General features: G+C 33.9%; 1 protein-coding gene across 6 annotated transcripts in view; it reads left to right on the plus strand.

Moving 5' to 3' along the window:
• Positions 1-15,193, plus strand: part of ANKRD17 (ankyrin repeat domain 17) — a 163,047-nt gene that overhangs the window by 96,389 nt on the left and 51,465 nt on the right. For 3 of the 6 annotated variants that reach the window (XM_042936201.1, XM_042936205.1, XM_042936203.1), the window contains exons 8-16: positions 1,336-1,573; positions 2,591-2,782; positions 3,160-3,269; positions 4,956-5,043; positions 6,757-6,884; positions 7,138-7,281; positions 7,693-7,795; positions 9,271-10,023; positions 14,437-14,585. In XM_042936201.1, the coding sequence (XP_042792135.1) occupies positions 1,336-1,573; positions 2,591-2,782; positions 3,160-3,269; positions 4,956-5,043; positions 6,757-6,884; positions 7,138-7,281; positions 7,693-7,795; positions 9,271-10,023; positions 14,437-14,585 (1,905 nt within the window). The remainder of the gene's footprint in view (positions 1-1,335; positions 1,574-2,590; positions 2,783-3,159; positions 3,270-4,955; positions 5,044-6,756; positions 6,885-7,137; positions 7,282-7,692; positions 7,796-9,270; positions 10,024-14,436; positions 14,586-15,193) is intronic. The other 3 variants (XM_042936202.1, XM_042936206.1, XM_042936207.1) reach the window with 3 other exon arrangements.

Below are 15,193 nucleotides of genomic sequence, written 5' to 3' on the forward strand. Positions count from 1 at the left end.
GCACCAAATGAATTTAAGTTTCTTATCTCAACTTCCCTTCAGAGAATGATTATTGAAAGGAAGTTAAATTTTAATTACTAATTTTTAAAAATATTAGGTAGCTAATTAAAACCTGAGTTATCTTTGTTTTCTTTATTGTCATGCTAATATTTCCTTTAGTAAATTATCCTTTGAAGAAACACGAGTTTTCTTTCAAGGTCTTAAGTTTCCATCTGTTAAAATTAGGATAATATCCTTCTCTCGGGTTGTTGTGAGGATTAAATGGTATAATGCATATAAAACACATCAGTAATATCCCCATGATAAGAAACTTAAAACATCCTTGTGACCACCACTAGATTAGAAAGTATATAGATTAAGAAATTAAAATAGAGCATTTTGTAGACCTAATCAGTACGTACTGGAAGTGTTATAAGTAGATGAAAGATATTAGTAGTGGCCCGACATTTCAAAGCTTGCTAAGAGAATGGGGTTTTAAACTGGACTTTAAAAGAAATGTAGGAGTTGACTATATATGGAGGTAGAAAATTCTGAGCCAAAGGAAGGCAAAGTAACCATTGTAATGGGGCATTAAAGTTGTGTAACATGGCAAACACAGAGGTAAAAATGGGTGTGATGTGTACAAAAAAAGATGAAATGTCTGTGAGGTAATATATAGAAGGAAAATTTATATTAGTGGTTAAAAAAAAAAATTAGAGCATCTTGGAGTTGCCAGTAGTTAGGAAAGCTGTTGGAAAGGGAGACCAGCAAAGGGGACAGAAGATAGTAAGAGGGAACTCCTTTCTCTTTTAATTTTTACTGGCATTTAAATGTTGAAAAACAAAAGGAAGTACCATCTACATATTGTGTTCCCTTTCCCCTAACACATTATCTACAATTCTCTACCTTCTCCAAAAAATACTGCCAATTTTTTTCCTGCCTAATCAGAAGTTTGATTCTCTTTAAGGTTTCGACGAAAATTGTACTTTCCCTTTCTAAACTTTATCTAGTTAGCATTTAAGTATATACCATGAGGTGCTGATGTTATTTCATAGTAGTCTTTTGTTTCATGTACTTAATGTCTTTTTTTCCCCTAATGGTTAATAAGCTTCTTCATTGAAAGAAGGTACTATTTTTCTACATGTTTCATAGCCTCAACCTCTATTTCCCCATTTATGCCACAGAAAGACAGATAGGTCTTAATTAATACTTGATTTCTCATCTGCTAAATGTAGATTTATTATTCTTATTTGACTGTCAGTAAACCTTCATTGTACACTAATTGAGAAATCTTCATATTTTTAACAATTGTTTTTAATGGTGCTGATTTAATTTTTTTAATTGCATTGTAATTAGGATGGCCATGTTGAAGTAGCTAGGTTACTTCTTGACAGTGGTGCCCAAGTGAACATGCCTGCTGATTCATTTGAGTCACCATTGACTTTGGCTGCATGTGGTGGGCATGTGGAACTTGCGGCTTTACTTATTGAAAGAGGAGCTAGCCTGGAAGAAGTCAATGATGAAGGTTATACACCACTGATGGAGGCAGCTCGTGAAGGACATGAAGAAATGGTGGCATTACTTCTAGGCCAAGGTAACCATACCAGTGAAAACAGTAAAGCATAAATGTGTAAAACATAACATTATAATAGTACAAAACTGGGTTTCTGTATTTTCTCTTTCTAGTAGATGTGTAACAAGATGTTGTCACAAAAACAACGTATTTGCTTTGAAAATAGCTTCCATACTGTGCTAAACAAAATCAAATAGACTGCTTTAATATAGAACTTTTCAGGCATCGTGTGCTTTGTGAATACAAGCAGAGAACTGGGGGTGAAGTAGGGGTGTAGATTATGTAGAGGCATATATGAGATTTGACATTTCTCAAAGTGGTATATTGAGAGAATTTCTCTTGGGGCAGGATACCTATTAATAAATACTTGATATATCTAGGGTTTCATGGGACACAGTATGGGAAATCCTACCATAAGGATGAACTTGAGGAGAACGTAAGAATGTATTTATAAGAAGCTGTAAAAGAATCGGCACACAGTAGACTTTTCTTTTGAGAAAAGTGAAATGGTTACTTTGCAGTATTAAGCCATATTCAGTGTAGAAGTAATCTTCTATCTCTCTATATATTTGTAGCCAAGTTTTGTATCTCTTTTAGTAGTAAGGTTTTTGTTTGGACAAATTTAAGAGGAGTGGAACATTAAAAAAAGCATATTGGCTATAACTTTAAAAGCAGAGGTATTGTAGCACACTTCTTAGGTTTGAATCACAAGTTTCTAACCTTCTGTGCCTGAATTTAGTCTTCTGTAGGGTTGCTGTGAAAGTTTATATATCTATATCTAGAGATATAGATATATAGGCACACTTATGTGCCTTCTGGCTGAATAAATCTTACTCCAGCTGTGTGCATCAAATGTAGACTCGTGGATGTATTTTTAATAACTTTTTCTTTATTTGTACTGCCTCTCAGTAGGGGAGAAGCACTATATTTAGTAAAATAATATATTTTTGAAGTATAGTTTATTAGGAAACAATCATGTTTTGCTTATCTCTGAATAAGTTAGTGACTTCCTTAAAATAATTAGAATTTTCATTCTAGGAGCAAATATCAATGCACAGACAGAAGAAACTCAAGAAACTGCCTTGACTCTGGCTTGCTGTGGAGGCTTTCTGGAAGTGGCAGACTTTCTAATAAAGGCAGGAGCTGATATAGAACTAGGGTGTTCTACCCCTTTAATGGAAGCTGCTCAAGAGGGTCATTTGGAGTTAGTTAAATACTTATTAGCTGCAGGTAGGCATTTTTGCATTTGGAAAGAGTTTTTTACATGATTTATCCAAGTAAAAATGTTACAATGCAAGAAACTTTTTTCTGATGTTATGATACACTGATTGTGTGTTTAAAAATGTGGTAAAAAGTTGTAGTAACTTTATAACTAATTTACCTTATTACTGTTTGAAGTATCTGTAGCTTTAATTTCAAGCAATAATCTATTTCTGATTTTTTTTATTTTTTGCTTTTAAAGATGCTGACAGTCTTCTTTATTTCTAGAAATGGATGACTATTTTGTCTAATTTGAAGACATATGGCTTATTTAGAAATTTCTGTGTCCATCATTTACGTCTTACAATTCTTTTATTAAGTCTCTGTATTGTTTAATACTACTACAGGAGCTAACGTTCATGCAACAACAGCAACAGGGGATACAGCACTAACATATGCCTGTGAGAATGGTCATACCGATGTAGCAGATGTCCTACTTCAAGCAGGAGCAGATCTGGTAAACTGTGTCACTTTTTAAATCCTAATACTTAAAACCAAGATAAATTAATTAAAAGTTTAGTGGAGATTACAGATAAAAGGTATTTCTTTTAATTTTCTGTTGGCCTTTTTGCTATTTTTTCTCTCATTTGGTCATTGTTTTTTCCTACACTCTTTGGTGTCTGTTTTTTTTTCTTGTTAGTGGGGTCATACAATCTATTTCCCCTTGTCCCCCATAAAAGGGAAATTTTGTATTAGATACATTAATACAAAGTTTTTCTTAGGTACTTAGCTATTTTTAGAATATAAGTATTTACTACTCCTCAACTTACAACTTAGTAAGAAGGATGAAATACTGAGTTTATTGTAGGGTGGATTATGAAGAGATGTCACAGCAAAAGTACAGACAATAAAGAAGCTCAGAAGACGCAAAGACGTCGTCTGAGATATTACATTAAGGTTTAGAAAGGTGGATATGGTGATGTGACAAAAGAGATATTCCTGTTGGAAAAAATAGTGTGAGGACAGCCTGACGGGGAAGGAAAAGCAAACGTGTGGGGAAAATAGTCTTCCAGTTTCACGTGTGAGGAAGTAGAAGTGAGACATGAAAAGGTAGTTAAAACTTAAGTACCCATAAGTTCATGGGGCTGAGATTAACAAGCAAGTGTGTGTTCTTGTAGAAGTTCATAGTTTATGACAAAAATTCACAGGCAAGCAGAAACAGACTCCTCCATTAACTAGTTTTGCCAACTTTAACTTCTCTTTCCTCATTTATGGAAGGAGAAGAGTGGAACTGGATTACTATTGTGGTCTCTTTCAGTTCTATGTATGTTAGTACAGCTCTTGAAGCCCTTATGGCACATATTATACTCTAGTTAGTTGTGTGCCTATTTCTTCAAGATTAGATTTTGAGCTTTCCAGTGTTTACCACAGTGACTGTGAAACATACAGCAATGTATCTTGCTTAGTTAATTGCAATTCAAACAACTTAGTGTGTGGCTTAAGAGAAGACTCAAAAGTTGTTCATCAGATGTGAGTGTTAAAAAATATATATATTATATGTATTATAACTCAAATCTTTATATTCTAAAATATAACTTGGAAAATTTCTCCAAGTGTTCTCATTACCCAGCAATAAGAAGAAGGCAATAGATTCTCCATTTTTTGAGACCCAGAAATCTCTAGTAAGACGTTGTAATTGGTGGTTTTTGAGATATTAAGTCACTAGCCTTGTTGTTTTCATATAAGATAATGTGGTTTTAATGGGAGGTCCATAAAGAAAGGGAATGATGTACTTGCAGAAATTCATACAGGTAGGATGCAAGGTTACAAAAGGAAAATCACTTGGAGTAGATGGGGATAATGCTGATTGGAGAAGGATGTGCTAGAGTGCCATTCACTGGTCAAGTTCCACAGTCCTTTTGGTAGAGAGAGAGAGAAGGAAAAATTACCCAGATGGATTTAGATGAAGGTGTCACAATCACATGAATATAATTTCAGTTCTTAAATTATATCTGTAGAACATGTTTCTAATTTGAGTTTTAAATTTAAAAATGTATTCCTTAAATTTATTTCATTTCAAAGCATGATATTTAATATCTTTAGACTTAGAAATTAGTCAAGTTCTTTTCCTTTTTATTTTCATGAAAAAGAATAACTGTACACTAGCAATTAAATATCAATTAAGTCTGTGTTTTTTACATAGGAACATGAATCTGAAGGTGGAAGGACTCCTTTAATGAAAGCTGCAAGAGCTGGTCATGTTTGTACTGTTCAGTTCTTAATTAGTAAAGGTAGGTTTGGGTAAGCAGTAGTTTTTTTTTCCCCAAAGGTGTCTATTCCCTGCCCTTGGATATTTAGAGATTGAGAGGTAAAGGACAATTTTTGGGTATGACTGGTGGAGGGATGCTACTGAGATTTTGTGAGTGGGTGGTTGATAAATATCCTCAATGCATAGAGCATCTCCAAACAGTTCCATAGTCCCAAACTATGAAGGATTGTCATACTGAGTATCATCCTTGTGAAGGAACACTTACATAAAGAAAAATTTCTCTATGTAAAACTTTGAGGGTTTAGATAACTTGAAGTCTGTTCTGTTTATGTAATAATGTATCCTGAAACCTGGATTCTTATGCCACTGAATTAAAGGCAAGTCACTTTTCTACTCTACATATCCTTGGGCCTAAGTTTCCTTCTTTGTAAAATATAGAGAAATGGTCATAAATACGGTATAAAAAGTATTCAGAACTGAAATGTGATAAATACCAAAATGCATGGAAGATTTTCATCTATGGTCAGTAATTCTACTTTGAATATCAAAAACCATTTTAAATGACTAACGTATCATATTATTACTTCCTTTAAATTATTTGTGAGGTGTTTACTGTGTAAGTTCAAGTTGAAATAGTTTTGTATGCAGAATTCATCATACTTTTTTTTTTTTAATGTTTATTTACTTATTTTTGAGAGGAGAGCATACACACACTTGTGTGACAGGGGCAGGGGCAAAGAGAAAGGGAGACAGAGAATCCCAAGCAGGCTCCATGCTGTCAGCACAGAGCCCTATGCAGGGATTGATGCCACGAAACCTGAGATCATGAACTGAGCCAAAAGAGGCAGATGCTTAACTGACTGAACCACCCAGGCGCCCCACAGATTTCATCATATCCTTAAGTATAGGATATGAAAGATTTTACTGTTGATTCAACATTGATAAAAGAAAGACTATACAAGCCATGTACAATTAAAATGGCAATATATACGATTTCCTTCTTAGCAAAAATACTAAAGAAATCTCAAGTTTGTAATTGTTAATAATAGCAAAAGAAACTAAATCAGAAATAAGTTACTGGTCAAATTATTTTAGGCAATTTGAACACTTATTTGTGATGTATATTTATACCATAATATTTTCAAGAATGGAATTATTTATATAATCACAATCCTCTCTTTGATAAATTTTAATTAATCAGATTCCGTTTTCTTTCTGCTATTTTATGTCCATTTCCTGCATTGCCTAGCACACTGTCTAAATCAGAGATGAATTCATATTGGAGGGGCAGTGTACCTGTTTTCATGCTCAGATATTTCCCAGTGAAAGAAGCCAGTAGTACTATTACTTTCTATTCCCTGGTAATTCTCTACATACCTAGAGAAGGACTTAAAATGTAGATAAAATTTTGTTTTACTTTTTTAAAACTAATTACATTAGGAGTAATATATACATTTATCTTTATCTTCTACCAGTGCATACTAAAATATTCACGGATGAAATTATGTCATGTTTGTCTGAGATTTGCTTTAGAGTAATTCAAGATGGGAGAGGAGAATTGATAATGGGTTTATGTGAAATGAGATTGGCTGTGTGTTTATAATCATTGAAGCTGGGTAAAGGGTATATGGATATTCATTATGCTATTCTCTCTATTCTTTATGATTTTGAAATTTACCATAATTTAAGAAACCTCAATCTCCTAACATGATTTCCCATGTCTTGTCTGTTTTAGGAGCGAATGTGAATAGAACCACAGCTAATAATGACCATACTGTACTGTCCCTGGCTTGTGCAGGGGGTCATCTGGCAGTGGTGGAACTACTTTTGGCTCATGGGGCAGATCCTACTCATCGTTTAAAAGTATGTAACTCAAATGTTTCGGGTAGCATTGTGAATTAATTCTTTACTCTTGAACATTAGAAAATATCATCTACCAGTTCAATTTATAATGGCATTCTAAACATATTCATTTTCTTCTGTTTTATTAGAGGAAAGTGTTGTTTACTAAACCTAAGATTTGAATTGCTAGGGCCTGTTAGCTTTGTCATCCTTAATGGTTCTATAAGTTAACTTATTTTTTTTTTTATTTTTCCCTCTCTGTGTCCACTCTTAGGATGGCTCAACTATGTTGATAGAAGCAGCAAAAGGTGGCCATACGAGTGTTGTTTGCTATCTTTTGGACTATCCTAATAATTTGCTTTCGGCCCCTCCACCAGATGTCACTCAGTTAACCCCCCCATCCCACGATTTAAATAGGGTAAGATTCAAGACGAAAGCATTTTATATCATATCTTCTTTATCCTCCTTTGGCTCATAGTTTCAGTTTAAACAGATCTGACTATACTTTGTTATAATATGTAGTTCTCTTTATAGGTATGCAGTTGAAATGGTTAATGATATAATCTGGTTTAATATTCAGATTGTAGATTGATGTGATTTTGCTTTGTTTTCTTACTATGGCAAGAATAACCATTTGAATTCAAAGCACATTAAAAAACTGTTGTGGAGAATAATTTGGCAACAACATATTTTAAGTAAATATATCAGTGTCTGAGATTAATACCATATTACAAATATTTTGAAGAAGTCTTTATAACTTATTCTTAAAGCATGTTATTTAATGGAGTGTGTAGAAAAGCAGAGATATAATCTGTTTCCTTTGTCTTAGGCTCCTCGTGTACCAGTTCAAGCACTGCCCATGGTTGTCCCACCTCAGGAGCCTGACAAACCACCTGCCAATGTTGCCACTACTCTTCCCATCAGGAATAAAGGTCAGTTATACTTCTGAAGACTGTTTTGTACATGTTATCCAGGTAAAAATGATAAGATTACCAAAAAACCTAGCCATTTATAATTATTTTTCCACAAAAGGTGAATTTTACTAAGTTGACATAATTAAAAATTTTTTTTACTAGTGAAAAAGGCATGTTACTGTGAGAGAAGATAGTTAATAGCACTGATTTATGCTAGAATTGTCAGCATTAGCAGGAGAAATTCAGATGCTCATCTCTGATGCAGTTCTGATTATCCACCATTTCTTGTAATAACTGGTCATTTCTATTCGTGCTAAACTGTTAGGCTGGGTATAGTTGGATGACATTTTTGTAAATTACTTAAATTTCTGTAGCGATCTAAGGCATAAAATGAACAAGTTAGATCAAAATTAAACTATATTTTAGAGTAACTGGTTTAATGTAGATTTTATATCTGGGCTACCTTTCTCAGTCAATAATTGAAAGTTACTTCAGATATGCTTGTTTGTTTCTCTAGAACTCTGAGGTCCATATTTGACTTGTGGATGTTACACCATGCATGTTTTAAGTCATGTCCCAAAACATTAACAGCTACCAGTTTGAATCAGTTTTTCTTTTTAAAAAGTTTCACCTGAAGAACCAATGTGGTTTTAATTTTTTGGTTTTTAGCTACCTATATTATTTTACCAACAAGAATACTAAGTATTTCCACCAGCTCTTTACAGTCACTACTACCAGTCTAGAGCCTTGGCACCTTTTTCAGTTGGTGTAGCAAACAACTGATTGCTGTACCCATAGCCAGATCTGTTTATTCACCTGGCTGTCAGAAGATACAGTGGATGGCGTAGTCCAGCATCTTTTCTTCCAGGGAAACTGAATCCCAAATCTCTACTGGCCAGGTAGCTGTGTGAATATGTGAATTTATATCTTGCCTTTATCAGTCTTGAAGATGGTAGTCCCCCAACAAAGACAAATTTTAGCTGGATTTAGATTTCCCGGTACTTCTCAGTGGTTTGGGTACTCTTTGTGTGTATGTGTGTGTGTTTAAAAGACATAGACTATCAAATGTGGAAAAACCTTGACTTAGAGGTCTGAGTTTTCCTTACATCTTAATAATCTAGCATTATTTTTCTGTTCTGATGATAAGTTTTTACATCTCTATGACCAGATGAAGTATCTACACATAGCCTTAGATTTTACTTTAATTGCACCACTTAGATCTCACAGACCTGCATCCCTCTATTGTCTAATTTTAGCCATGTGATATTTTTAAAATTAATTTCCCAGAGATTTCTCTATGCACATAAAATACATACATTTTATATTTATGATAAAGAAGGTGGATTTGTTTTTAAACTTCTTAACAGTGCATTTTCACCTTCTGTGGATATGATAACTTGGTGCATAACTGTTGGCACTAAACCTCCCAACAGTAACTCTGTAATGAGGATGCCATTCATGTGCACTTCTGAGGGGGTTTCTTTTTCACACAGCTGCTTCTAAACAAAAGTCCAGCAGCCATTTGCCAGCAAACAGCCAGGATGTACAGGGTTACATCACCAATCAGTCTCCAGAGAGCATTGTAGAAGAGGCTCAGGGAAAGTTAACAGAACTGGAACAGAGGATAAAAGAAGCCATAGAAAAGAATGCACAGCTGCAGTCCTTGGAACTGGCTCACGCTGACCAACTTACCAAGGAGAAGATCGAGGAGCTGAACAAAACAAGGGAGGAACAAATTCAGAAGAAACAAAAGATTTTGGAGGAGCTACAGAAAGTAGAACGAGAGTTACAACTGAAAACTCAGCAGCAGCTAAAAAAGCAGTATCTAGAGGTTAAAGCTCAAAGAATTCAACTTCAGCAGCAGCAGCAACAGTCTTGCCAACATCTGGGACTGCTAACTCCTGTTGGGGTTGGAGAACAGCTTTCCGAGGGAGACTATGCACGGTTACAGCAAGTGGATCCCGTTTTGCTTAAAGATGAACCCCAGCAGACTGCTGCTCAGATGGGTTTTGCACCAATCCAGCCTCTGGCCATGCCTCAAGCTTTGCCTCTGGCGGCAGGTCCCTTGCCTCCAGGGTCCATCGCAAATCTTACAGAACTGCAAGGAGTGATAGTTGGACAGCCAGTACTGGGCCAAGCACAGTTGGCAGGGCTGGGGCAAGGAATTCTGACAGAAACACAACAAGGGTTAATGGTAGCCAGCCCTGCTCAGACCCTCAATGACACGCTGGATGACATCATGGCAGGTGGGTTTATATTGTTATGAGCAGGTATCAAATATGATTTGCTTAAGGCGAGTAAGAGTGTGCCAGAATTTTTTGCCATTACCCAACTTGAGAACTATTTTTGGACTCTTGACCCATGTATATCCTTAGAAGTATTAGTTCAATCTCAGAAGTTCTCAGACGGATACAGGTCGAATTAAAGATTAGCTCATGCAATACAAGTGACTGAAACTTTTTGGCTTAGCTGGGTAGGCTGGGGATCTAGGTTTTTTCAGTAGTGGGGTTGATGTTTGAGTTTTTGTTTTTGATTTTGTTTTTTCTCTTTAAGTTCAGAATACTAAGATTGAATTTTGGCTTTTGTGCTTCTGTATTCACACCATTAAACTGGGAAATTGATAGAAGTTGAAGTGCAAAACTAGTAGGACACATCAGGAAGCTTATTTGTGAACAGAAATACTTTATATCCTAATGGATCAGACTTCAAACCTGATGGATATTTAAAAAAAAAAAAAAATTAAACACTTTTACAACGATAATAAAGTACCAAACCAAACCAAACCAAATAGGGTTTGATTGTATGTCAGTGATTTTATCCCCTGTGAATGTTAATGTGTAGTCGCTTTCTAATTGTATTATGGGAAGTTGTGGTCCCCTGACAGTATCATAAATGATATATCTTTCAGTGTGTAGCCAGAGCAATTATATTCCATTATAATTAGTTTCATTGCAAGAAGAAATATTTTAGAAGGTTGTTTTAATGATTCTAGTTTTTGGTACTTACTTTTTGTGAGTTCTGTAACAAAGTAGTAGAATGAGGTTCTACAGGATTATAAGCCATAAGAATGCTATACTGCGAAGGATAATTTTCTTGATTTAAGAAAAAGATAAAAAAGAAAATTTGAAAAGGAAGGAAAAGAGAAAAAGGCAGCAAGTAGTTGAAATTTGATAGTATTTATCTGTTCTCTTCCCCTTTTTTTATTCTTTGTTCTATACTTCTATATGATTAAGTTTTTCTAATTTTGAAACTGTTTTGGCAGCATTATATAGTATGATGAGGTTATATATAATTTATCTTTCATCTTTTAAAAACATAAAAGAAAATTAAATTGTATAGTGTTGAGATATTTAGCTAACATTCAGAAATTAAGACACCAGCTAATGAGACAGATTTTGTTCTTACAAATTGCTCTAAAGTTTCCTAGTTCTCTTTTAGTATCACCCCAGCAACAATATGTGGAATGAAATTCTTTGCTAATCTTAGAAGGTGCAATAGTCTAATAATCATTAGTAAGAACTGTAAAGATTCTTATAGTGATAAATATAAAATATTTCTATATATTTGAAAATTACTATTAATCACCATTAGCTGCTTATAATAATTGGGATTGCAATTAAAGAAATGTTAGTATCTTATGAAAATTGTACATACAATTTTTCTATAGATTTGAAAATTACTATTAATCACCATTAGCTGGTTATAATAATTGGGAATCGAATTAAAGAAACATTGGTATCTTATGAAGATTGGAGCACAGTAGCCAAAAGTCCCAAATTTGGTGTTACTTACATGGCCATTAATCTAGGTCATAATGGTCTTCTTTCTATTATGTTGGTTGAACTACCAAAAAATGTGTCAAGTTATTTAAATGAAGAATGGACATTCCTACCAGGGAATACTTAAAAAAAAATTTTTTTTTGATATGCTATCAGAATTTACATGATGTTCTTAGGCATAGTTATCAACCTTGATTTGCCAGTTGTACAGTTTTTATGCTGATCAGAATTATCAGAGGTTTGTAAAGTAGTTTTTCTGTTAATTGGTTTACCAAACAAAAACAATTAAATTCTGCCTTTGTGTTCCAGGTGTTTTCATATAAAAAAAATTTCAAAAGCACACAAGTTTTTAGGAAATAAGATAAATACTTCCCATTATAAAAATACTTTGCCTCTTTATTATGCCCATTTATATGGAGAGAGGAGAGATGACCAGACGGAAGAGCAGGATTAAAAACATCCAACAACTTACCTGCAGTCCATCCCTGTCATCATGCATGTGCAAATGCATAAACATACACATATACTAATGCACTCACTTCTACGACTTTTTTCTTTAGACAACTTCTTTGGTAGTATTTGTTCTTTCAGTTGACTAATGATCATTTCCATTTCTTTCTTTGGGTTTCTTAATATTTTATAACCTCATTAGGTGCCGTATTCCTTCCCCACTTCAGCATAACCTCTTCTTTTTCTTTAAAGAACCTAAATAAACTTGTTCTTTATTCCAACTTATTAGATTCCTCTTGTAAGATTCAGTCTCATTTTCTGTAGTACTTGGCTGACCCAAATCTTCTGTCTTGCCTGTTCTCCATCCTTGTCAGAGCAAAATCAGTTCCCTATTTAGCCAGTCTTAACACCTTGCCTTTGCTGTGCTCTCAAGTTCTTTCTTTCCTTACCTAATGTTAAAACTTTTCTAGAGCATCTGGTGTTCCTTCTCTAAAATCAGACCCTAAAATGAAGTACCACATGTAAAGATCTATACCAGAGTTCCTTCAGGTACCTGCATATTTATAAGTTGTTACTTTTAACTGTAGGGAATGATTGAGTGACAGGCAGGTATTTAGTTCTAATAAACCAATTTCGTAACTACCCGAAATGAAATGAAATGAGGGAATTGGTGTTTCCTCTCCTTTTAGATGAGGTGGCAAGAACAAACAATTTGACCCAAAATAAGAAAACTAATTTTAGTGTGTTCTTTAAAAGAACTTATTCCAGTTAAAATGTAAATAACAATATAGTCATTTAACAGTAAAGCTTAGATTTTTTTTTACTATTGTGAAATAAAAATCAGTTCTTTGGACAGATTGGTGTTCATTCTGTTTAAGCTGATTTTTGTATTTAGCATTTTTATTTGTGAAAATCAGTCAAATCAGAGGAGATTATGGAATCTATTTTAAGAGCCATAGATTTTATATGGTTTTGAGATATATCTAGAATGTGTACATTTAAATTAACTTGATTTTTTTAACATAAAACTATCAATATGGAATAACAACATCAAGGTCATTAGATGATCAATTTAATATATTAGTACATGCCCTTTTCTATTTATCTGGATCCCTAAGGATTCAAACAGTGTTTTGTTTTGTTTTGTTTTGTTTCCTTTCTTTGTTTTTTCTTTAGCTTTTAAGTGGACTTAAAAATGTATAATCATAGAATGTGTGTTGCTATAATGTATAGTGTATGTTTGTGCCTGAACTAAGGATTTCATGTAAAATAGATTTCTTAATTGACAATCATGTTTATAATTGTTATAATAAGGTCAATTTCAGTTTTATTCTTGGCAGGATCATAACCTCTTTTGCCTGGTTTCAGATCCAGTTGTGAATCATGATTGTTTTCTGTCTGATGTAGTTGATAAGTATGTTGGTAACACACATCCATGCTACTGTTGACCATTCAAAGATTTATGCCCACACTTCAGTGCTATAGCATTTTTAATAGGGGGGAAAAAGGGTTGGTGTTCACATATCAGCTCCAGAAGTGAATCCATGAGGGAATATAAATACCCTCAGTTGCCACCACTTCTGGAGTCCTCCCACCTCAACTACTGACCTAATTAGCCCCTTATTAATTTGCATATTTTGGTGAAAATAATATCATGGAAAAATTATACTTAGAACTAACAATAATCTATATTTGAAGGATGATTGTGCATACATTTATTTCTACCTTAATCTTTTAATTTTGTCCTCGTCAGTGTGATTGCTGGTTTGATTGGTGGGCATTTTAACCCCCTCAGAATAATTCTACATGTGGGAAACTATATTTCTGTGTGAGGATCAAATTTTTATATTTTACTATACGGTCCTACTGAGGACTACAATTCAGAAAGTTACCATCCCCCAGTCTGCAGTTAGTAAAAGAGTAGGAAGTGTTTTAAATGATTCTATCATGAGGTTCTCCCCAGTGATACTACTTTCATTGGAATATAAGGTGTGACATTGGCAGGTTAAAACTCACACTTTCCTCCGTCTGAACTTGACTGTTTTACCTTTTATTCGTTTTCTGATTAAGAAGCTATAATGAAAAAAAAAAAGCTATAATCCATTTGCATTTATATTCAATTTTAATTCATAAGAATATTTTTGTTTTCAGGGTTATTTTGAATTGAGGTTTTATGATTACATACTGTAAGAGAGGAATTTGGTTTTCACATGGATTATTATTTAGAAAATGGGTTATTCTCCATATACTTTTTATTTTTAGATTGTTATCCCAAGTCAGAAATAACCAGAAAAGTGAGTTATTAGTGCTGTGACAGTTTACCTATAGACCTTTTGTTTTAAGAAGTCTTTAAATATTTTCTAATAATTATTTCTTACTGTTACCTAACAATGTTTCATCCTTATTAAGTGCAGTTATTTTGTTCAACAGCAGTCAGTGGAAGAGCATCTGCAATGTCAAACACTCCTACACACAGTATCGCTGCTTCCATTTCCCAACCTCAGACTCCAACTCCAAGTCCTATCATCTCTCCTTCAGCCATGCTTCCTATCTACCCTGCCATTGATATTGATGCACAGGTAAGCTCTAAATTCAGGATGGATGGTTTTTAACTAAAATTATATCATCAGTAAAAACATTAATCATCTTAGACTTAAGTCATCTTAGGCTGTTTTGTCTCCAGCCAGAGATCTGAGCCACAGTTAGGAATGCGAATCCACATTTTAAAAAATAAAATACCAAATACAGATTATTACTGATAATTATGTGATGGTCTGGTTTTCAAGGTCATCAGTAACTTTTTTTTTAACTGTAGTCTAGAAGAGGTTGTTAAAAGAAATAACTTATTTATAATTAGTATGTATTTTCTTCTAATCTTAAATTAGAAGCTATGCTTCTAATTTATAATGGGTTACACATAAAAGATTCTTCCATTTATGTATCATATATACTTAATTGCATTTATATTGTCTTTGAAAGTTCTGATCTCGCCAACTAAAACATGTAGTGACTGTCTGTGTCTTAGGACTAAGTCAAAACAAAACAAAACACAAAACCCAATTAAAAAATTAGTTTACCATGTAATCTCAGGTCAGAGTGAAGTTGGAGAGGGGAGGATAGCTTGTGTTTTGTCCTGGAAAAAAGCTTAAGATAAGGCCTAGCTTAGAAGACTGCTGAATAAGGTAAA

Source organism: Panthera leo, chromosome B1 (assembly GCF_018350215.1).
Source record: "Panthera leo isolate Ple1 chromosome B1, P.leo_Ple1_pat1.1, whole genome shotgun sequence".
NCBI lineage: Eukaryota > Metazoa > Chordata > Mammalia > Carnivora > Felidae > Panthera > Panthera leo.